Consider the following 22,616-nt stretch of genomic DNA (forward strand, 5'->3'; position numbering starts at 1 on the left):
TAATAATTAACCTACACGTGGTGAGTTATAGGTTATTAATGCGAGTTCGCTAAAATGGATAATTGATTCACCCTAGATAATTGTATCATCGTTAGTATTTTGTCGGTTATTTAACTAGCGGATTTCAATAAACACAACTATTTATGACTGTATTTGATGCCACTGCAAGTGTCGTATGACTATAACTAACGGACCCTATCGCTCATAATTTTTTTTTTTAAAGAATTCCCAAATTTATCACTCCAATAGTCACTCCAATAGTCTAATCTAATAGTAGAAACAATACTAATCTAATGCATAGATGATCAAATAAGAAATCTCAAGAAGTAAACATTGCCTACTTTAATTTGACAATGACATAATATAAGCTTCAATGATCAATCATTATCAGTCATAAAAACTGCAATATTGGCTAAACAAATCAATCATCTTGTTCCTCAATTTGTTTTGTTTTCTCTCTCCTCATCTACATTTTTTTCAAAACTTAAAAGATTTCCCAGTAAAATAATTACGAAAATTTAAATAAATAATTGCTTAATTTAATTTTTTTTTAATTATTAAGAACTGCTCAATTTAAACTTGGATATTACAAGTTCCCACGATTACGTCTTCTCAATAGACAACTAATTAAACTCTTTGCTCTAACTTTCATCTATTTAATCCGTAACATTTCTATTTCTAAATTCTCCATTTTTCTTCCAAATTACCCTTCAATTTTTCTGGGTTTTTATTCATTTATTGAATTTTATTGTTAATTGATCCAATTGTTGGGCTAATTTATCTGGGCTCACCCCAGTTCATGTAACTGGGGGAGCTAGCATCTCAATTATTCAAGGTATGTATGCATTTAATTTTTTGTCATTCAATCAACCAATCACATGAATTAACCTCTTATTATTTCAATTTAATCAATGTGAACATGTTTAATTAAAATCACAACAATAATTGCATTTTGATTTGTTACCATTTCTGGGTTGATTTTGGTTTGTATAATTGCTAACATTTTTAATGGAGATGATTTCATAACGGTTGTCTCTTTCTCTCTCCTACTGGGGTGATTCATGTGTGTTTAGTTGTATAAATAATCACCCTCATTATACTGCATTTCCCACAAAAAATTTAATCAATTTTCTGGGTTATCATATAGGTAAACCTCTCAAATTAAGCTTTTTTCAGTAGAGTTTGAATCTTAGTTTTGCTGCTACATTTTTGCACTAAAAAAAAAAGCTGAATTTTTTTATCAAAAAATTCAGAATCTGTTGATGTTGATGGTCAATTCTCAATTTCCTCCTTTTTTTTTTTTCCATTAAAATTATTTGAAAAGTTTTTTGAAATTATTCTATTGAAATGTGTATTCATCTGATGGTTTTGTAAATAAATGATTTAAATTGTTTATTTTTAGGTTGATTGTCAATTCCCAATTTTTTTCCCTTTCAATAATTATTTGAAAGTTTTTTTAAAAAAAATTAATTCTCTTAGAATGTATAATTATCTAGGCAGTTCTGTATACACTATGCAGAGTATATTTTGTTATTCAATACTGTATTTGATTGTCAATTACCGTTAAAGATTTCATGAAAGTTTTTTTTTAGAGAGAAAAATACTAGTATATATGGTGAACTTTATTTTTACCTAGGTGGTTATGTAGATTGAGAAATGTTTTGATGAAAGAGAAATGTTATTTTTATGTAGCTGTATTTTTACTTTGTTTTATTTTATGCTGATTGTGATTTCCCATTTCTTATTTTTTCCATTAAAAATATTCGATATTTTAGTTCAAAATTTATTATATTGAGATGTATAATTATCTGGGTGGTTCTGTAAATAGAGAAAAATTTATCAATTTGTAATTGTTGTTTTAATATTTTATGTTGATGGTCAAAAATATGAGATTTATTTTTTAATTTATATGTTGAATTGTATATATATGAGCAATTTCAAAAAAAAAAAAAAAAAAAGTAAATTTTATTATTATTATTATTATTTTTGTTTTTTAAATTTGTTTTTCCTTTAGTTTTGGAGGAATTGAGTGTGATTGATAACATTTAAAAGATCTCTGTTATTTTTCAATTTATTTGTTTTGAGATTAATGGTTGACCATTTTTGATAGGTTGACAGAATTGTGAGCTCTTACAAAATGAAGGGTGCTGTATTTGTTGCTCTGGCTGCTACCATTGGTAATTTCCTACAAGGGTGGGATAACGCGATGATTGCTGGTAACATAGCTTGCCCTTTTGCTGTAGTCTGCAATTAAAGATTCAATTTTTTTTGTCTACATTTTAAAGTATGTTTTGGTTGAAGTTGGTTGGATTATCTGTTCATTATTAGTTTTCTTAAGCATTGTTATTTATTTTTATTTTTTTATTTACTTTTTTTTTAAAAAAACATTGTTATTTATTTTATTTGATCTATCTAGTCTTTTGAATTTTGTGAAACATGATTTTCTTACGTGATATTGATATAGGGGCTATTCTTTACATCAAGAAAGAACTTGAACTGTCGACTTCAATGGAAGGACTTGTCGTGGCAATGTCTCTCATTGGAGCCACTGTTATAACAACATGCTCAGGGGCTATATCAGATAGTATTGGTCGGCGTCCTTTGCTCATACTGTCTGCATTATTTTACTTTGTGGGAAGTTTGGTGATGTTGTGGTCACCTAATGTCTATATTTTGCTTTTAGCAAGGTTGTTGGATGGTTTTGGAATAGGGTTGGCTGTGACCCAAGTTCCTGTCTATATTTCCGAGACTGCACCACCAGAGATTAGAGGATCTTTAAACACACTTCCTCAGTTTACTGGCTCTGGTGGAATGTTCTTATCATATTGTTTAGTCTTTGGGATGTCACTCATGGCATCGCCTAGCTGGAGAATAATGCTTAGTTTTCTTGGGATCCCTTCGGTTTTTTATCTTTTGTTTGCGTTCTTCTACTTGCCTGAATCACCAAGGTGGCTTGTCAGCAAGGGAAGGATGTCTGAAGCGAAGAAGGTTCTAATGAGATTACGTGGCAAAAAAGATGTCTCAGGTGAATCTCTTACTTAATTTTTTGTTTATATGCTGTATATTTAACATAGTTTTGTCCTTGTTTTTAGATTCAAGTAGTGTGTAAAGAATCTAGCTATACCATTCAAGAAGACCTGCGTGATATATTATTTTCAAATTTGAGTGAATCCAACAGTCTGTATGCATACTAAGTGCTGATTATGTGGTATTGATGTATTATGCTTTCGTAAAGTCTTAGCTCAAAGTTTGAATATGATTTTGGAAATGAATCTGTTACTTGATGTTTGCTTAGTATTAAATGTGAAGACATAAATTGATGAATGCGCGTTTCTTGTAGATTCAAATAATATTTCATTTCATCCACAGGGATTTACCTTGAATTGACTCTTACTTTGTAACCTAGTGTGGTTTCATCTTGGTGTGTATGAATATGCTTTGTTCCTGGTATTTTGAGTACTATTTTTTGTGTATTGTGTATCTAGATATTTGCTATGTTTCTGGTTAGGCTTACTAATTTTCCTTTGGAGAAATGGCAGCTAAATTAGTGTTTGATAGCATCTATGTTCACCAACTATCATAATTTGAAAAGACAATTCATGGCAATGCATGTTAATACATCATACTTTAAGTTTTCACCTTAGTTTTTATGTAATTTGTATTTGATTTTTGTTAGAGAAAATGGGATAGCTTTATACTTCATGCTTAAGGAAGTATTATTATCTGAAGTTGTTACACGCCTCTCTGAGGGGCCGTTCCACCTAACAACAAGATGAGCTATATTATTTCCCTCCCTCATCACAAAGACTCTGATAAAGCGTTAAAAGACACTCCTTAGCTTACAAACTTCATCCCAAACAAAAATTTAGGGCTAAAGCCATGAACTTTAATCTTAACTTTTCAAAACAAGAACCTCTTGCAAATACCCCAAACTTGACCCCACCTGTAGTAAATAACTAAAAGTATCTACCTCAGCTTCACTCACCTTCCACCTTGCACGATGCCACTTCACACAGTAACTAGAGCTTTAAGAATTCCTAGTAGTAACATGTTACATGTTAGTTTCTGTTTGTCTATAGGGATCTACAAAACCTGACTTCATACTTTCAGTGCCGTGATCTTCTTCGGTTATAGGTTTAATGAGTTGTGAATAAATAAATTCAAACATAGGGGTTTGTTTGGCATCATTTTTGGTTTTCAGTTTTCTGTTTTTTTGAAAACCAAAAACCAAAAACAGAAAACAAGAAAAAGGTGTTTCCACTTTTCTGTTGTCAGTTTTCAAAATTATCATGTTTTTAATAAGTTTAAATAATTTTTGATTTATTATGGGACATATATTACATACTTTTAAAAAACAAAAAACCAAAAAACAGAAAACTGCAGCAATGCCAAACGAACCCCTAGTTATTGGGTTTGATATTTACATTATAGTTTTAAGTTCGACATGCAGGATTCCCCTAGCGAGTAATAGTATATTTATTTTTTTAAGAGTAGAGTTGTTGGCAATGCAGAACAAGTGATGGTAGTCCTAGATGAATAGTTGACCTTCTGGTTGTTTGTTAGCAATATCGTCCTTGCAGCCTCTGTCTTGAGTGTTATTTTTTATACTATGAGTTGCTCTCCTGCTGTATTTATTATACTATTATCTTTTGCAATTGATCTAATATGCCATCTTTTACATTTATGTACACATGGTAGACTTAACTTTAAAATGTCATGCCCCTTGATTAGGAAATATTGTTAGAACTACCCACTGAATATGTCATTGTGTCAACAAGTACTCGCTTAAAATTTTTATCAAAAAACCCTTAAATTTTAAAAGTTTGAGTAGCACTATCCATTTGTGAATTGAGGCAAGAATCTTCCTCGAATGGCGCTCATTTTAAAATTATTTTAACTCTTAAAATTGGTTTTAACCATAATATATATATATATAGCTTCCCATCCTCTTTCTCATCTTCTCTTCACAAAAACACATCTCAAAATCCAAAGTTTTTAGATCTTGACAACTTAAAGAAGAAGAAAGTTAGTGGGTTTTTGTAAAGAGAAGATAAAAAGGAGGTGAGTAGTTATATATATGAGGGTTAGAACCTATTTTAGGAGTAAAAAATAAAATTGAGTCTCACTCACTCACCGGATATTCTTGCTTGAATTCACAAATGGATAGTGCTACTCAAAGTTTAAATTTAAGGGTAGTTTAATATGATAAAATTTTTAATCAGGTACTTGTTGACAAAATGACATATTTAGTGGTAGTTTTTGATAACATTCCCCTTGATTATGCAATTGGGTTGATATCCCATCAGGATGGTAACTGTTTATACTCATAGTGTCGGTTACTTCCTTGGACATGCACTCGTTCAGTTAGCTCTTAGATTTTCAATATTATCCTGCTTTAATTTTCTCGCCTAACATGCTTAAAGTTTCTGATAGTAGTTGATAGAAACAGAACACAGCAAGAATCTGGCATGTAATAAATGGACTTAACCAAGGACTTTAAACAGTTTAATTGATAAGATTGAGTTTTATGGGAGGATTTACTTACAATTTAGGTTTCCTTTCATCAAAATCACCTGTTCTAATAATGATTCTTTGACCGTCTATACAAGTCACTTGTATTTGATATGTTGGTAAAAAAGGAAAAAAAAGAAAAAAAAAAGCGCTGGTTTTTAATATTGATCCCCTGATTAATTCATGTCTTGGAGTTTTGAGAGCATTTGAGTCTGTTAACACTAGATAGGAATTGTTTGTACATAACATATCTAGCATTAATACTTTCCAAAGAGCGTATGTGTTCACTATTTCTACTGTTATAATTAATGTTTACTTTTCTAGGATTATACATTTTCCAATTTTCGTCACATATATCTCCATCATTTGCTCTTCTTTGGTTTTGGATAACGATGGACTGATCAACATTGCTCATTAAAATGCCTGAAAATATTATTCATTGTAGGGTAGCAGAAAGTTGTTACCCTTTCGATTAAGATATGGGTTTCTGTTATCGTAATGATAAGGGAGAAAGCTGTTAAGAGGCATCGGGGTAACTTTGATGCTGATAGCTTAAATGTATGACTTAATTAAGCAGCTGTTGCTGGTGAAACTGTTTTTAATGCAATTGGTCATTTTCACAGGTGAATTGGCTTTGCTCGTTGAAGGCCTTGGTGTTGGGAATGAAACTTCTGTAGAAGAGTACACTTTAGAACCATCAGAGGAGACAGAGATTGCTACCGATAAAGACAAGAAAAAGTTATATGGAGCAACAGAAGGCCTTTCTTGGATTGCAAAACCTGCTACTGGACAGAGTACTCTTGGCCTTAGGTCCCGTCATGGAAGCATGGTGAACCAAAGTTTTGTTGACCCTCTTGTGACTCTCTTTGGAAGTGTCCATGAAAAGTTCCCTGAACAAGGAAGTATGAAAAGTATCCATAATTTTGGCAGCATGGTTAGCACTGCAGATGTTGATGCTCACAGAGATCAGTGGGACGAAGAAAACCAAGATGGGGAAGATGATTACGAACCAACAGCTGAGCCAGCAGAAGGGGAGGATTTTGATGATGATGATTTGCATGCTCCATTGATTACACACCAAACAAGCATTTATAAGGAGGATGACGGTATTCCTCCAGTCTCTCATGGTACTGTTATTGACTTGGGTGGTGGAAACATCTGGCAAGGTGCAGGGGAAGATGTATCATCTACAGATATTGGAGGGGGTTGGCAGTTGGCATGGACATTAGAGGGTAGAGAAGGCGAAGATGGACAGAAAGAGAAAGAGTTTAAAAGGGTTTATCTGCATCAGGATGGAGGGATTGCTTCTATGCGTGGTTCTCTTCTTTCACTTCCTGGTGGTATTTTCGAGGGAGATGAAGACTGTGTTCAGGCGTCAGGGCTTGTAAATAATCCTGCACTGAATTCCAAGGAGCTTTTGGATCAATATCCTGTAGGTCCTGCAATGGTCCATCCAACTGAAATTTCTTCTCAAGGACCTAGCTGGAAGGCTCTACTTGAACCAGGAGTCAAGAGGGCATTAGTCGTTGGAATTGGTATTCAAATGCTTCAGCAGGTAAGAAATCCTATACACTTTACTATCTGACTATGAACATCACAGTTTCTTTATATGCTTGCTTGAAAAGGTTTTCATATTTGATCCCTTTAATATAGCGTCACTTGTCAGTGGTTAGTGGTTAGTGCCATACCCCTCGACCATTTAAATAGATAACAATACGGATATCACCCCAAGACTGCTAGAGGAATTTGACAAAAACGGGGTTAGGGTGTTTAAAATGTATGCTGCCTTACCCTTCTGATACAGATAAATTGGCTGCATTGAACTTTTATTCATTGATCAACAATGTTTTTATCTTACTTTTTTTTAAAAAGTACATGATGGATTATCCCGCCTTAGCAGGGTATTTCAGATTACCCCTATGATTATAAAGAAGCTGTTTCTGATGAACTGAACCTGATATAACAAGAAACAATCTTTTGCTAATTCACAATAAATAAGAACCATGAAAATTTTAATGAGCTATTATATTGTAGCCTATTATAATCATAATGTATAATAGTGTTGTATCTTTTGTGGGAATAATAAACTAAATATGTTCAGATTGGAAATCTTCAATATAATTGGTAGCAATTGTGGTGAGTATTACTCAGGGTAGATTAAAAGAGTATTTTTAAAAATAAAATTAAATACGAACCTTTTCAACAGTGTCCGTCAGATTGGGGAATAATTGTAACCATTGACTTTGTCAATCTTGGGTTTTGTATACATATAAGAAGCAACTCTAGAATATTATAGACTACTATATCTCTTAGCATTGCTTTCATCGGCGGTTCTGGAAAGAGTTTAATGGAGACGATGCACTAATTATGCTGTTGATAGCAGATTATTTGTTTCCACTGTATGTATTATGTAAATAACTACATAAGAAGCTTCATTTGTTATAAATTAAAAACTTCTATTTTATTTGTCAGTCATTTTTCTGCAACTCAAATCTATAAGTCTCTTCAGATTCTGTCTACTTTGAATAATCATGCATTTTACAGAATTTTCTTATTGTTCTTCGATTGTGCAGTTTGCTGGTATAAATGGTGTACTATATTACACCCCACAAATTCTCGAGGAGGCAGGAGTGGGAGTTCTTCTATCTGATCTAGGGATCAGCTCTACATCTGCCTCATTCCTTATCAGTGCACTGACGACCTTCTTGATGCTTCCTTGCATCGCCGTTGCTATGAGGCTTATGGATATCTCTGGTAGAAGGTATGAAACTTTTTGTCACCTAATTATATATCCTGTGACTAACCTCAGTTGTCTATCCTATTACAATTATACTACTTCCGTCCCAGCTTTATGTTTAATATTTACCTAAAAATGGATATCCCAGATCAAAGATAACATTTTACTTTACCCATGATTTGCCCTAGTTTTTTTTTCTTTTCTTTTCTTTTCTTTTGGGCCCTAAATTGCCCTACCAGCAACACAAGGGAGTACTAATTTGGCACTTGATTTTCATTTTAAGATGCTTTTTATATGATCAATGATAAGTAACATAAATCAGTTCAGGCTTTATGTGCCTTTGTATATATTAATCTAGATAGCATTATTATATGCTCCCATTTTGTCTATATCGACTGTAAATTTGTAATATCTGCGTTTTTATTTTTCAGGTCACTGCTGCTTGCTACTATTCCTGTGTTGATAGCATCATTGGTCATCCTAGTAATTAGCTGCTTTGTTAGCATGGGCAACGTGATTCATGCTGTCATCTCAACCATTTGTGTCATTGTATACTTCTGCACTTTCGTCATGGGTTATGGACCCATACCGAACATATTATGTTCTGAGATCTTCCCAACTCGAGTCCGTGGTGTTTGTATCGCAATCTGTGCCTTAGTTTTCTGGATATGCGATATTATTGTCACCTACAGCTTGCCTGTGATGCTTACTTCTATCGGCTTGGGCGGCATTTTCGCTTTGTATGCTGTCGTTTGTGCCATCTCTTTGGTGTTTGTCTACCTGAAGGTCCCAGAAACAAAGGGTATGCCTCTAGAAGTTATCACAGAGTTCTTTACGGTTGCATCTCAATTGAAAGCTGCTGACTGAGTAGAAAGAACTGATGATAAGTGAGCAAACAATTGAGCAGAGAAGTCATTTTCTTGTAGAGATTAGTTGATTGTCATGATGGAACTAATTTCGATTCAAATACAGTTAAATATAGAAAATGAAAGCTTTTCTGTTTATCAATTTTGTATTCTCCCTTAAAAATTTACATAATGATCATAATAATTTACATCCTTTCCCATTTATTTGCACCACATTGTAGTTCCTTTCATTGTATTAGTTAGTAATTGTGGTTGTTTTGAGAGGTATTAGGGAACGATAACCCTTCCGTATGGTCGTACTTAATTATATTATTAATGATCAGATTTTATCAAACTAAGGCTAAGTTACGAACATGTAAATATTAAGTAGCCTCTGATAATTAAAGACATAACCCTGTTGGGTCAACCAGTACATGCTTCTTTGACATTCCTCAGAATTTTTAGTTTGTCTGAAGTTCTAAAACATCTAACATGTTCGGAACTTTAGAAGTTATAACTACTGTCATACTGTTTTTCCAAGGTGAAGCAGACTATCCAAAGTTCAGGGTTTTTTTATTTTATTTGCAATGCACCAATCGCTAGAATACTGAGCACCTCAAGTTGATAGCTTGAAACAAGGGAGGCTTCATGGTATTTGAAAAAAAAAAAAAAAAACAGTTTGGAGAGATTAGTCGAAACTCAATATGATGGCGGTGTGGCCAAGGGAAGCAATGCTGTGAGCAGATCCAGAGTTAATTAAGTTGAGTTGTCATATATATGTTAAGTTGGGGTTCATTCATTCCTCTTTGCTGCTGGATGTCCTGCAATGCTGCATCCATTGCCTTACAGTGGTGAAAAATATCAAGTGTGATCGCGACAACTGTAGACATTGCTACTTCAAGGAGGGAGCGTGGGGGAAGATTTAAGAGTATTGATTTTGAATAATATCCACTAAAATAATTACAAAATTTTAAAATAAAGACTTGGTTAATTTAAACTTGGATATTACAAGTTCCCACGATTACCTCTTCTCAGCAGAGGACTAGTTTGCTCTAATTTTCATCCATATGATCCTTATGTTTCTAAATTCTCCATTTTCTTCCAAATTCTTCTACAAATTTTCTGGGTTTTCATTCTTTTATTTTTTATTACTTTTATTACTAATTGATCCAGTTGTTGGATAGGTTGATATCAGAGTAGACAATTGTGAGCTCTTACAAAATGAAGGGTGATGTACTTGTTGCACTGGCTGCTACCATTGGTAATTTCCTACAAGGGTGGGATAACGCGATGATTGCTGGTAACATAGCTTCCCTTTTTGCTGTAGTCTGCAGATAAAGATTCATTCTTTATTGTCAACATTTTGAAGTATGTTTTGGTTGAAGTTGCTTGAATTATCTTTCATTATAGTTTTCTTAAGCATTGTCATTTATTCATGTTTTGTTATTTATTTATGTTTTAGAATATCTAGTCTTTTGAATATCGTGAAACTTGATTTTCTTACATGATTTTCATGTAGGGGCTATTCTTTACATCAAGAAAGAACTTGAACTATCGACTTCCATGGAGGGACTTGTTGTGGCAATGTCTCTAATTGGAGCCACATTTATCACAACATGCTCAGGGGCAATATCAGATTGTGTTGGTCGGCGTCCTTTGCTCATACTGTCTGCATTATTTTACTTTGTGAGAAGTTTGGTGATGTTGTGGTCACCAAATGTCTATATTTTGCTTTTAGCAAGGTTGTTGGATGGTTTTGGAATAGGGTTGGCCGTGACCCAAGTTCCTGTCTATATTTCCGAGACTGCACCACCAGAGATTAGAGGATCTTTAAATACACTTCCTCAGCTTACTGGTTCTGGTGGAATGTTCTTATCATATTGTTTAATCTTCGGGATGTCACTCATGGCATCACCTAACTGGAGAATAATGCTTAGTGTTCTTGGGATCCCTTCGGTTTTTTATCTTCTGTTTGCATTCTTCTACTTGCCTGAATCACCAAGGTGGCTTGTCTGCAAGGGAAGGATATCTGAAGCCAAGAAGGAATTAATGAGGTTACGTGGAAATAACGATGTCACAGGTGAATCTCTTACTTAAATTTTTGTTTTATAGTAAATGGCTTACCATAGTTTTGTGACTTTTGTCCTTGTTTTTGGATTCAAGTAGTTTCTAAAGAATCTAGCTGTAACATTCAAGAAGACCTACAGGTTAATTATTTGTCAAATGTGTATGAATCCAATAGTCAGATATGCATGCATACTAAGTGCTGATTAAGTGGTATTGATGTATTATGCTTTCGCGAAGTCTTAGCTCAAAGTTTGAATATGATATTGGAAATGAAACTGTAACCTTTTGTTTGCTAAGTATTAAACGCGAAGACTTAAGTTGATGAATGTGCATTACTTGTAAACTCAAATAATAGTTCAATTCATCCAGAGTGATTTAGCTTGAATTGACTCTTTGTAACCTAGTGTGGTTTCATATTTTCATCTCAATCTATGAATTTTTTAGTTCCTGATCTTTTGAGTTTTTTTTTTTTGCTCTGTGTATTGACTATCTAAATATTCGCTATCTAAACATAGTAGTCTTAACTTTGAAATACCACGCCCTTTGACTTAGCAACCGGGTTGCTATCCCACCAGGATGGTCACTCCCAGCCAGGAAAAACCTCTTCTTTGAGCCTAGAATTGAATGGCAGGACTCGATGAATCCAGATAAGAAGACGAGCTTGACATTCTCTCAGTGTCTTTACTTCCTTGGATATGCTCTTAAATTCTCCATACTATCCTGCTTAAATGTTTTTGTTTAACATGCTAAGGATTTCTGGTAGAAACAGAACACAGCAAGAAGCTGGCATGTAATACATGGACTTATACTAGAACATTTAACAATTTAATTGTTAAGATTGAGTTTAATGGGAGGATTTAGGGCCTGTTCATATTTACTTATTTTCAGTTCAGTTCAGTTCACTTCAGTTCCAATCAGTTTAGTTCAGTTCAGTTCAGCTCCAATCAGTTCAGTTCAGTTCAGCTCTTAATTTCCCTCTCTCATAAGATATTCATTTCAACTTAGTTCAGTTCAGTTCAGTTCAGCTTAGCTCCAATCAGTTCAGTTCAGTTAAGCTCCAATCAGTTCAGTTCAGCTCAGTTCAGTAAATATGAACAGGCCCTTACTTACAATTTAGGTTTCCAACCATCAAAATCACCTGTTCTAATTCAAGATACAAAATATCCTAGAAGATTCTTTGACCGTCAATATGAGTTACTCATTAGATATGCTGGTTTTTAAACGATAGGAATTGTTTCTACGTAATGTATCTAGCACTAATACTCTCCAAAGAGCGTATGTGTTCAGTCACTATTTATACTGCTATTATTGCTATATTTAAGAGGCATTAGGGTAACCTTGATGCCGGTAGCTTAAATTTATGACTTGATTAAGCAGCTGTTGCTGGTGAATCTGTTTTTAATTCAATAGGTTGCTTTCACAGGTGAATTGGCTTTGCTACTTGAAGGCCTTCATGTTGGGTATGAAACTGCAGTAGCAGATTACATTATAGAACCATCAGAAGAGTACAACATTCGCTACCCTCAGCCTGCAGATTACATTTTAGAACCATCGGAAGAGTACAACATTCGCTACCCTCAGCCTGCAGTTAACATTTTAGAACCATCAGAACAGTACAACATTCGGTACCCTCGGCCTGCAGAACTTGTTGCTCTCAGAGATCAGTGGGGTGCTTTCAGAGATCAGTGGGACGAAGATGGGGAAGATGATGAAGGGGAGGATTTTGATGATGATTTGCATGCTCCATTGCTTGCTTCTATGCCTAGGTCTCCTCTTTCACTTCATGGTGGTATTTTCGAGGGAGAGGAAGACTATGTTCAGGGGTCAGGGCTTGTAAATAATCCTAGCTGGAAGGCTCTACTTGAACCAGGAGTCAAGAGGGCATTTGTTGTTGGAATTGGTATTCAGATGTTTCAGCAGGTAAGAAGTCCTACAAACTCCTACTATCTGACAATGAACATCACAGTTGATAAAAGTCTACATTTGATAAAATTAAAAAACTCAAATTGAGCATTTTCTGCAACTCAAATTGAGCATTCGCTTTTGTTCTATTAGCTACTCTAGATCTCGTCTACTTTGAATCATCATGCATTTATACATAATTTTCTTACTGTTCTTTGATTGTGCAGTTCGCTGGTATAAACGGTGTTCTATATTACACCCCACAAATTCTCGAGGAGGCAGGAGTGGGAGTTCTTCTATCTGATGTAGGGATCAGTTCTACATCTGCCTCATTCCTTATCAGTGCACTGATGACCTTCTTGACGCTTCCTTGCATCGCTATTACTATGAGGCTCATTGATACCTCTGGTAGAAGGTATGCAAAATCTTGTCACCTAATTATGCACCCTGTGACTAACCTTAGTTATCTATTCTAATACTACTATGCTACATCCGTCCCATCTTAAAGTGTAATATCTGGGTTTTGTTTTTCAGGTCACTGCTGCTTACCACAATTCCCGTGTTGATAGCATCATTGATCATCCTAGTAATTAGCTGCTATGTTAGCATGGGTGACGTGATTCATGCTGTCATCTCAACCACTTGTGTCATTGTATACTTCTGCACATTCGTCATGGGTTATGGACCCATACCAAACTTATTATGTTCTGAGATCTTCCCAATTGGAGTCCGTGGTGTTTGTGTCTCAATCTGTGCCTTAGTTTTCTGGATATGCAATATTATTGTCAACTACACCTTTCCCATGATGCTTACTACTATCGGCTTGGGGGGCATCTTCGCTTTGTATGCTGTTGTTTGTGCCATCTCTTTGGTGTTTGTCTACCTGAAGGTCCCAGAAACAAAGGCTATTCCTCTAGAAGCTATATCAGAGTTTTACAATTGTATTTTACATTAATGCTGCTGACTGAAGGCGAGTAGAATGAATTGATCATAAATGAGCAAAAATTTGACCAGAGAAGTCCTTTTCTTGGAGAGATTAGTAATTTTCAGGATGGAAGTAATTTCAATTCAAATACTGTTAATTTTGATCACGACCCTGCTTCTTTGACATTCCTCAGAGCTTTTTAAATTGTCTGAAATACTAAAACATCTACGGAGTTAAATGTTAGGAACATTAGAAGTCATAACTACTGTCATACTTTTTTTCTACAGTGAAGCAGATTTCCATTGTTCATGGACTTTTATGCATTGCACGCACCAATTGCTATAAATACTGAGCAGCTCAAGTTGATAGCTTGAAACAAGGGAGGCTTCATGGCATAAAAAAAAACACCCCGTTTGGAGAGATTGGTCGAAACTCAATATGAAGGTGTGGCCAGGGCAATCTTGTGAGCAGATCCAGAGTGAATGTTCAGTTATCATACTGATGTTAAGTTGGGGTTCATTCATCCCTTTTAGCTTCTAGATCTCCTACATCCATTGCCTTACACTTGTTGCTCGACGTCAGGCTCTCACTCATCAAATGTAGTTGAAGTATAGACTTCAACATGCTTACAGGAAATCAAGTGTGATCGTGAAAACTGTACACATTGCTACTTGGCGCTCAGAAGACTTAAATACCAGTTCTTCAAAAAGGGAGAGTAGGGGGAGATCTTAAGGGTATTGTTTTGAGTAACGACCACTAAATTTTGAAACTTAATGAGTATTTATGTACACTGCTGTATGAACTATAAAATGCTTCAGCTCTGACATGCAAAATTTTGCAATAAAATAAAACATTTGGTGATTTTGGTCAGGGATAGAGAGGGGAAGCTGCATACTCAGACTTCATCTTCGGGGGATGCTGCATTGCTGTCTGAATTCTCGGGAAGAGGATCTGATTTGGGAGATTTAGACTCATTTAATTGGCCATTTTGAGTCCTGCTTTCTGCACGATCATGTGATTTCGACTGAGTCCTGTAGGCCCTTTCAAAATCTTTGGCATTCACAGGATCAATAACTAACTTGTTGAATTTTTGCTCCTGCAAAATGTGTCATAACTTGTTTAGGATTCTGAACAAACAGAAGGCATATTTTGGCAACGAATAGCAAAAGAATGATAAATTGAAGTGGGCGATTTGATACACCAGACTGCCAGAGCATCATTAATAAGAGTATAGAAAAGTTTACAATAAAACTCAGTAGAGACAAAATAATGGTGCACGTAAACATCAAGTGGCTTGTATTGTCTATTGGAACAAGTTCAACCATTCAACAGCAAATTTCTAATGCAATCTACTACGACAAAATAATAAATTGACAACAGAACTTGAACAATCCCTCTCTCTTGACAACTGACAAGTTTACTTTTAAAATAATTTCAGAAGTAAAACTATTCTTAAGCCAAAAGAAGCAGAGAGAAAATATTAATTCCACTAACCATAGCCTTGTACAGCAAAATTCTAGCTTAAAATGTTTAATGGTTATCAGATGTCAATTTGTAGGTCAATTAGGTCTACAGTATTATCCAGGTCAAACTCTCAGGCATATTCCAGGTTATAAAAAAGCACAGATCTTGGTCATATATGTCAGATGTTTAGGCATTAGATCACTTAGTCTAAGCTTTTAGAAAGGTATAGTTTCACATATTAGTAGCCGTCTTTGGTAATCTTTACAAATGGGAATGCTACTCAGATTCTTCATCTACATCAAGGTACCTGTATCCAGATTCCAACTCTTGGATAAACCCTGATACATCTTTGACGTATCAACCAAGTACAAAAACCTACACATAATAAGTGGGACACTGACACAGTGGCATAATTGCTAGAAGAGTAACAGAGAGCTCATTCATATTCAAACAAAAGATTTTATGACTGCTACAAATTTGGTTTTCTACTCTGCCAAATAAATGTGACAAGAACTTACACCCTGCAAGGCCTCCAGCTTCTTCTGCAATGCCTCGTGCTCAGCCTGAATGCGAAATGGAACTCCATGCTTTTGATACACATTGTTCTGTGCAAGGTCTTCATCAATATCGCTAACAGTAGTTGCAAAAGGATGATTTGCTGGAATCCACCTGACTGTATCAGGGTCAACATCAGGTGGAATTTCATCCCCTTCCTTAAGAAACACCTTAGGGCGCTTCCACTGATATGCTCTTGATCTTCTTTTCTGATGGATTGCTCGCTGTTCTTCTGTCAGAGTTACTGGGGCCAACCGATAAACCGTTCCACACATCTCTACTGAAGTATTACTGTTGCTTACTTTGATCATAGGATTATTAAATGGGTCTTCATATTTGAGAGGTTTGGAGCTGTAAGAATACATTGCAAGGAAACAGACATCAATTACATGCATCACTTGCACTCTTAAGTCATTGCAACATTCCCTCATTCAAATATAATAGGCCAAATGACTTCTAGCATCAAACCTAAAAACTATACAAAAATTGATCATATGTAGATTTTTCTAAGTTGCATCTAATAAGGGTTAAGAAGAAAGAACAAGGTATTAAGCTTTACAAAGAATAGGCACAAAAAACATGAAAACACATTCAGTGCTAGCTTATGGAGAGGTAACAAAGGCTAAATAGTAGAGATCAGACTCATACATGCCTCTTCTATCAGATCTGAGCTGGCCACGTCTAACAAGATCTGCCACAGAGCCAGGACTAGTGTCCCTCAACTGTCTTGCCACATAAATTCTCACAGCAATAATCAGGCACGTAGTTGCAATAAAAAATCCAAGTATTAAGTTTGCTCCAGAATGTTTATTGATCTGATAAACAAAGAATCATCAGGTTAACTGCTGAAAGATCAAAATTTAATGCAGCAATGCAAAAATCTTATGTCACCTTAATGTCCTTAAATGAAGAGCATATTGTTGTACACGAATAGAATATCACCGATATAATTTGACAAGTTCAATTCAAGATGGCAATAATAAGTGATTATACATCCACTCACATTAAAAGCCAAGGCAAGCACCATAACTCATAAAATATACATTAGGAGCTAGGAGTGCAAAAGCTTAACACAGCTGTATCTACATGATGATTGGTAGTTAATTCTACAGAAATGACCGGACTTGTAAACTTCCATTTCCTTTTCCCTTCACATCTTTGTTTCTCGCTCTAAACCAACCTCATACCATGTACAATGGGGGAATTAATGCGACTGGATTCAAGAGATACACTTTCCAAAAAAAACTTGCATAAAAGACTATGTTATTGCATCACACACAATCATTCCAACATCTCTTCCCCTGTAAAAGCTGAAAGTATTACTCAAAAATTGAGAACTAGTATCATCGCTTCCATGGAATGACACAACCTCGAATCCCCATCGACATGTAGTGGGGAGCATGAGAGTTTAGGTAGAAATAAATTTTTAGACAAGATTAACAAGAACATCTATCCTCGCCACGAAATTAAACTCCTAAAGAGATTCAACAGCTTTGAAAGTAGCCACCCACTAGCTTTAAAGACTTGCAATAAAAACACCATTTACCATTTCCGAATCCTTGCTACAATCACTGACAAGAAACTAACATAATTCATGAGAAAAATAGCTCCCCACCCCAACCAGGCTGCATTGCATTCGTCCAACAAATAACCGATCCTCTTCGACGCTAATAAGTTCTTGCTATCAACTTATCAAGTACCCAATTACTAGTTACAACCTAGATTTTGAGGTTTAAGACTACATAATAGAAAGTGCAAAACTCCTCCTTTCCTAAACTATTAGCAACAATTTACAGACTATTAACTATCCTCATTCCAAGTACCATACCAAAACATATAATAAACAAAAATAATAATAATTCTCCAATTCAATTCTTAGAAATACTCATCAACATTTTAGCACAAATTAATAAATAATCGAGCATATTATATGATTATAACAGAAACTGACCACAACAACAACAGGAGGAAGAGAAGCAACAGCTTGTTGAAGTTTCTGGAAAGATTTTCCCAAATTGAAAGCACTTCGCTCACTTGGACCAGAATCGGACTGAGTCGAAACGGTGGAATCGGTAGTAGAAGCAGTCAACACGAGTTTTCCGCCATGATTTCTGGAACGATTGAGCTTGAAATTGACATAATCAAATCCAAATTCAGTTCTGAGCTCAATTCCAACGCCATTGCTACAAATTCGATGCTAATTGAAGAAACAAAACAAATTGCAGGCAATTCAATATCAATTAGTATTATGAAATTCGAAATCAAAGAGGAGGAGAGAGAAAGTGGTACCTGAGAAGAGAGAGAGTGGAATCGGAGGGAGCACAAAGACGCCATTTTTGGCAGGGAAGAAGCCAAAACATTCACATTCACAAACAACATCGAAATTTTGGAATTAGATTTTTAGGGCTTTTATTTTTATTTTTATTTTTTAAAAAGGATCAGCAATTTTTACTCAAGAACACTTGTAAAATTTTTAGAGTGAATTTTATGGTACAATTCCACATTATGTTGAAGAACTAGATTAAATTATTTAAATAATTTTATTATTATGCATATCAAATAATTTTGTTATAAAAAAAAATTAATTTTATCATTTGTGTAAAAATGAGTGGCAAATATTTATTTTTTTTTTTTTTGAAACCAAGTGGCAAATATTTTTTAATAAAAAATGTATAGTGTAGATTAAAATAATAATTATTAATTAGTCAAAAAATAATAATAATAATTATTATTAAAATAATAATGACAATTAATGACATCATCAATAAAAATGGAGGGAAAATTTTTAATGTGAGAATAAGGCCATGTTTGATTTACCTTAATTTTGCTGAACTGAAATTATTTTTACTGAACTAAACTTATTTTTACTGAACTGAACTTAATTTTATTGAACTGAAATTATTTTTACCGAACTTAAATTATTTTTACTAAACTGAAAATATTTTTACTGATTTTCTATTATAATTCTTCTTTAAGAAAACTGAATTTTACTGAACTGAACTTATTTTTATTGAACTAAAATTATTTTTACTGAACTGAAATTAATTTTACTGAATTGAACTTATTTTTACTGAACTGAAATTATTTTTACTTAATATTATTTTTTTTTAAGGTGAAAAGAACAGGGCCTAACACGTAGGATAATTTAAGGGATGATGATGTCAGCAATGTTTTGTTTAAGTAATAGTTAATAGAAGTGAGAATTCCAAATTAGATCATGTGCACAAGTAGAAGCATGTCTAGATTTATCGCCATAGAATACGGTAAATACAAATTAAGTGACAAATTTACAACTTACTCCGTAGTCAACAAAGATAATCAATCAACAATTTTTTTTTTTTTTTTTTTTTCATAATAAAATCAACATATATGAGGTTGAACCGAGTATAAGCTTATCACGTGATTTTATCATGGTGATAAACTTGTACCTTCTTCCCAAATAGCACACCAATACAAGTTCAAAGTACGAGTACTATACTTTCCAATACATAAATGATACAGTATTAAACAATTATTATACAAAGTTGTCATTTTACAATAAAAATCTCTAATCATGTATTCGTAAAAGTAGTTGGTTAATACTACTATGTATGTTTATTCAAAATATCTATAAGCCTATAAAAGGCAAGAGATGAGCATTGATAATGATATTATTGATGCATACACGCATTATTGTTAACAAGTTCGTGGAAAGCAATCAGTATAACATAGACTAAAGTTTAAGATGTTGAAATAACATAACCCCTTTACCCCAATAACAAGCAGCTTTTGCTTATTTTGTAGTTTTGATCCTGAAGATACCCTCAAATTAAATGCTGCATTTTTAGATCCTTCAGAATCTCTTGTTTGTGCACACTTTGGGAGAAAAAGATCCTTAGAGCATTGCCACCAATGGGGAGAAAAATGCCCATGGGTAGTTTTTGGGGTTTAATAAAAAAAAATAACTCCCCATCAATGGTCTAAATTAAAAATGCCCATGGGCAAATCAATTTTTGATCAAAGTTTGGGCAAAATTAAAAAACTGACCAAGAAGAAGTGGGCCCCACGTGCATAGCTGCATTTTAATTTTTTTTTGCTAAGCTTACCTCAAAACGCAGCGTTTTGAGGAAGCGTATGCTTTGCTTCACCTCAAAACGCTGCGTTTTGAGGGTAGGAAAAGCAAAAAAAATTAATATTGGCAGCCCTGACAGGCGCGTCAGCACGCCCAATCAGGCGCTGACACGCGTCCTGTCAGGTGAGTTGGACCAATCAGGAAATTCCTGATAATTGCAACGGTAACAATTTTATAACGGGTATTTTGTGCTTATAAAATTATTTAAAAAAAAAAAAATTACCAACGGCTAGAAAAAAAAATTCTCTACAAATAGAGACCCATTTTGCCTATATTTTCATATTTCCAAAATTCACATAAATTTGTTGTATTTACATTTTCTCTCAATTTCTCCCTCATAATTAGTCATCCTTTTAATATTATTATTATTATTATTATTATTATTATTATTATTATTATTATTATTATTAAAATAAATATTATTATAATTATACTAATAATAATAATAATAATAATAATTATTATTATTATTATTATTATAATAGTTATTATTATTATTGTGTTAGTTTTTGAAATTAATCAAAAAAAATAGATATGGATCCCAATAACCCCTTTTACTCAATACTTTCTCAAAATTGTAATGATTTTGATGAGAATTTCATGAATCAACCTCAATTTCGACTTTTCCTACAAAGATTGAGCAACACCTCTCTGCAAAATCCTCCACAACAACAAATACCTCCACAACTTGAAATACCTCCACAAATTCCAACTGAAAACACTGATTACGAGCAATCACCTCCTGTCTACCAAGGAAGTAACTCTCAGTACGATGATAGCCAAGAAGAAAATGTGCCTGAGACACCTCAATACCCTCCGTCGACTCAAAGAATGCGGGTGGGTTCCAACCAACAACTCGCTAAAGCTAGTCGTATTTGGTCAGTCGCAGAAGATGAAGCTCTTATTGGGCTATATTTAAAATACAGTGGAAATGCGATAGTGGGTACGGGCATGAAAGCAGCTGAACTTTGGCGATAAATATCTGCGGCGTACGACATGGTTCAAGCTAAGAAGCCAGAAATACTACCACCCAGAAATGCGAAGAGTTTGGAGAACCGTTGGAGAAGGATGGCGGCAGATGTACTGTTATGGACAAGTTGTTATGATGAAGCGGGTCCGTTAACTGGAAGTGGATTCAACGAAGTTGATCGAATTCAAAAGGCCTCGAAGTTGTTCCATATATCAACCAAACCACCACACAATTTTGTTTTTCCCCACGCTTGGGAAATGATAAAGAATGACCCAAAGTGGAGGCCGAAACTCAGATGGGCATTGTCACTAAAGGAACGACATGATTGTCAACTGCGTCCGGAAGGGGACACCGAGGATAGCAGTGGAAGTGGAAAGAGATCGAGAACTGACAGTGAAGCTGAAGGAGATGTTCCCGTTGGTGGGTTTTCATCAGGAGGTATACCCAGACCCGACGGGGTAAAAAAAGCAAAGGCTAAGCGTAAGGGAAAAGCTATTGCTCATGATAGTGCAATTTTAAGTATTGGTGAACAGATACAGGCTTGTACTGAAGTTAGAAGCTTTGAGGCAAATTTACGGCAGCAAAGGTTGGAGCTTGAAAGGGAAAAGGAAAAGAGGAAAAACAAACAGGTCGAATTACAAGAGAAGAAGATGAAATTTGATATGTTGCAAGCAATTATGTCCAAAACGACGCCACTTACACCAACTGAAGAAGCGTGGAAGGAGGAACTAATTCAAGAAGTGTATGGTGGAAAGTAGAGTAGTTTATTATGCATTATGATTTCAAGTATTTTGTTTATTTTATGTTGCAATGAATTAATTTTTATTATTAATTATGTTCCAAAAATTTATCAAATTATATTACATTTTCATATATTTTGTTCAATTATGAGTGAAGTACTAGCTACTGTGTGTAGATTTTGTCTTATACAATTATGAGTCAAGTGGTTGGTTTTATCAACCATTGAACTGTCAAATCCCAAAAAGTAGTCAAGTCCAATTGTAGTTTTTGTTTTATACAACCATTGAGTAGTCATTTCATACATAACTTCAACCGTATGACAAGCATTGGTATTGATTATTAAGAATTGAGTAGTCATGTATTTTGTTTTTACTATACATTGAGTAGTCAGTTCACACTCAGTTGAAGGACATGCACTGATAACATTTCCTATTTAAAGGTGTGAAATCAATAAATTGATCCACAACACCAAAACATTCAAAAACCAAACACAAAAAATGTTTTCCATAAGCTCAACCTCAAGCTCAAATTCTTCTGATTCAGATCAATATGCGGAATTTGATAATCTAGTTGACGAATTTGTCACAAATCACTTACCTAACATAATGCTTCCTCAACCACCTCCATCCGAGACCGAAATTGTAAATGAAGATGAAACAGTCCCGCGGCATAGGGGAGATAGAGAAAGGGAGAAAGGGCATTTGCAATTGTACAATGATTACTTTGCAATAAATCCTGTGTATTCCGAAAATCAGTTTTGTCGTCGATTTCGAATGCACAAACCTTTA

At 34.5% G+C, this 22,616-nt stretch overlaps 4 protein-coding genes across 4 annotated transcripts; 3 read left to right on the top strand and 1 right to left on the bottom strand.

Annotated features, from left to right (window-relative positions):
• The first annotated feature begins 261 nt into the window (after positions 1-261).
• LOC145638761 (monosaccharide-sensing protein 2-like) lies at positions 262-9,327 on the top strand. Its single transcript, XM_081689770.1, has 6 exons — positions 262-835; positions 2,111-2,216; positions 2,465-3,025; positions 6,135-7,066; positions 8,085-8,272; positions 8,680-9,327. Exons 2-6 carry the CDS (start codon positions 2,138-2,140, stop codon positions 9,113-9,115), a joined length of 2,196 nt encoding a protein of 731 aa, XP_081545896.1. The 5' UTR covers positions 262-835; positions 2,111-2,137; the 3' UTR covers positions 9,116-9,327.
• A 987-nt stretch (positions 9,328-10,314) lies between these two features.
• LOC145639831 (monosaccharide-sensing protein 2-like) lies at positions 10,315-14,017 on the top strand. Its single transcript, XM_081691159.1, has 5 exons — positions 10,315-10,393; positions 10,613-11,173; positions 12,584-13,080; positions 13,290-13,477; positions 13,597-14,017. Exons 1-5 carry the CDS (start codon positions 10,315-10,317, stop codon positions 14,015-14,017), a joined length of 1,746 nt encoding a protein of 581 aa, XP_081547285.1.
• A 707-nt stretch (positions 14,018-14,724) lies between these two features.
• On the bottom strand, positions 14,725-18,435 carry LOC145640754 (protein MULTIPLE CHLOROPLAST DIVISION SITE 1-like). Its single transcript, XM_081691987.1, has 5 exons — positions 18,296-18,435; positions 17,958-18,203; positions 16,655-16,821; positions 15,970-16,357; positions 14,725-15,083 (listed from the first exon to the last, which is right to left on the bottom strand). Exons 1-5 carry the CDS (start codon positions 18,383-18,385, stop codon positions 14,883-14,885), a joined length of 1,092 nt encoding a protein of 363 aa, XP_081548113.1. The 5' UTR covers positions 18,386-18,435; the 3' UTR covers positions 14,725-14,882.
• Positions 18,436-21,113: 2,678 nt separating this feature from the next.
• LOC145639832 (uncharacterized) lies at positions 21,114-21,845 on the top strand. The gene has a single exon (XM_081691160.1). The coding sequence runs from the start codon at positions 21,114-21,116 to the stop codon at positions 21,843-21,845; it is 732 nt and encodes a 243-aa protein (XP_081547286.1).
• Positions 21,846-22,616: the final 771 nt, after the last annotated feature.

Source organism: Chenopodium album, chromosome 7 (genome assembly GCF_948465745.1).
Source record: "Chenopodium album chromosome 7, dcCheAlbu1.1, whole genome shotgun sequence".
NCBI lineage: Eukaryota > Viridiplantae > Streptophyta > Magnoliopsida > Caryophyllales > Amaranthaceae > Chenopodium > Chenopodium album.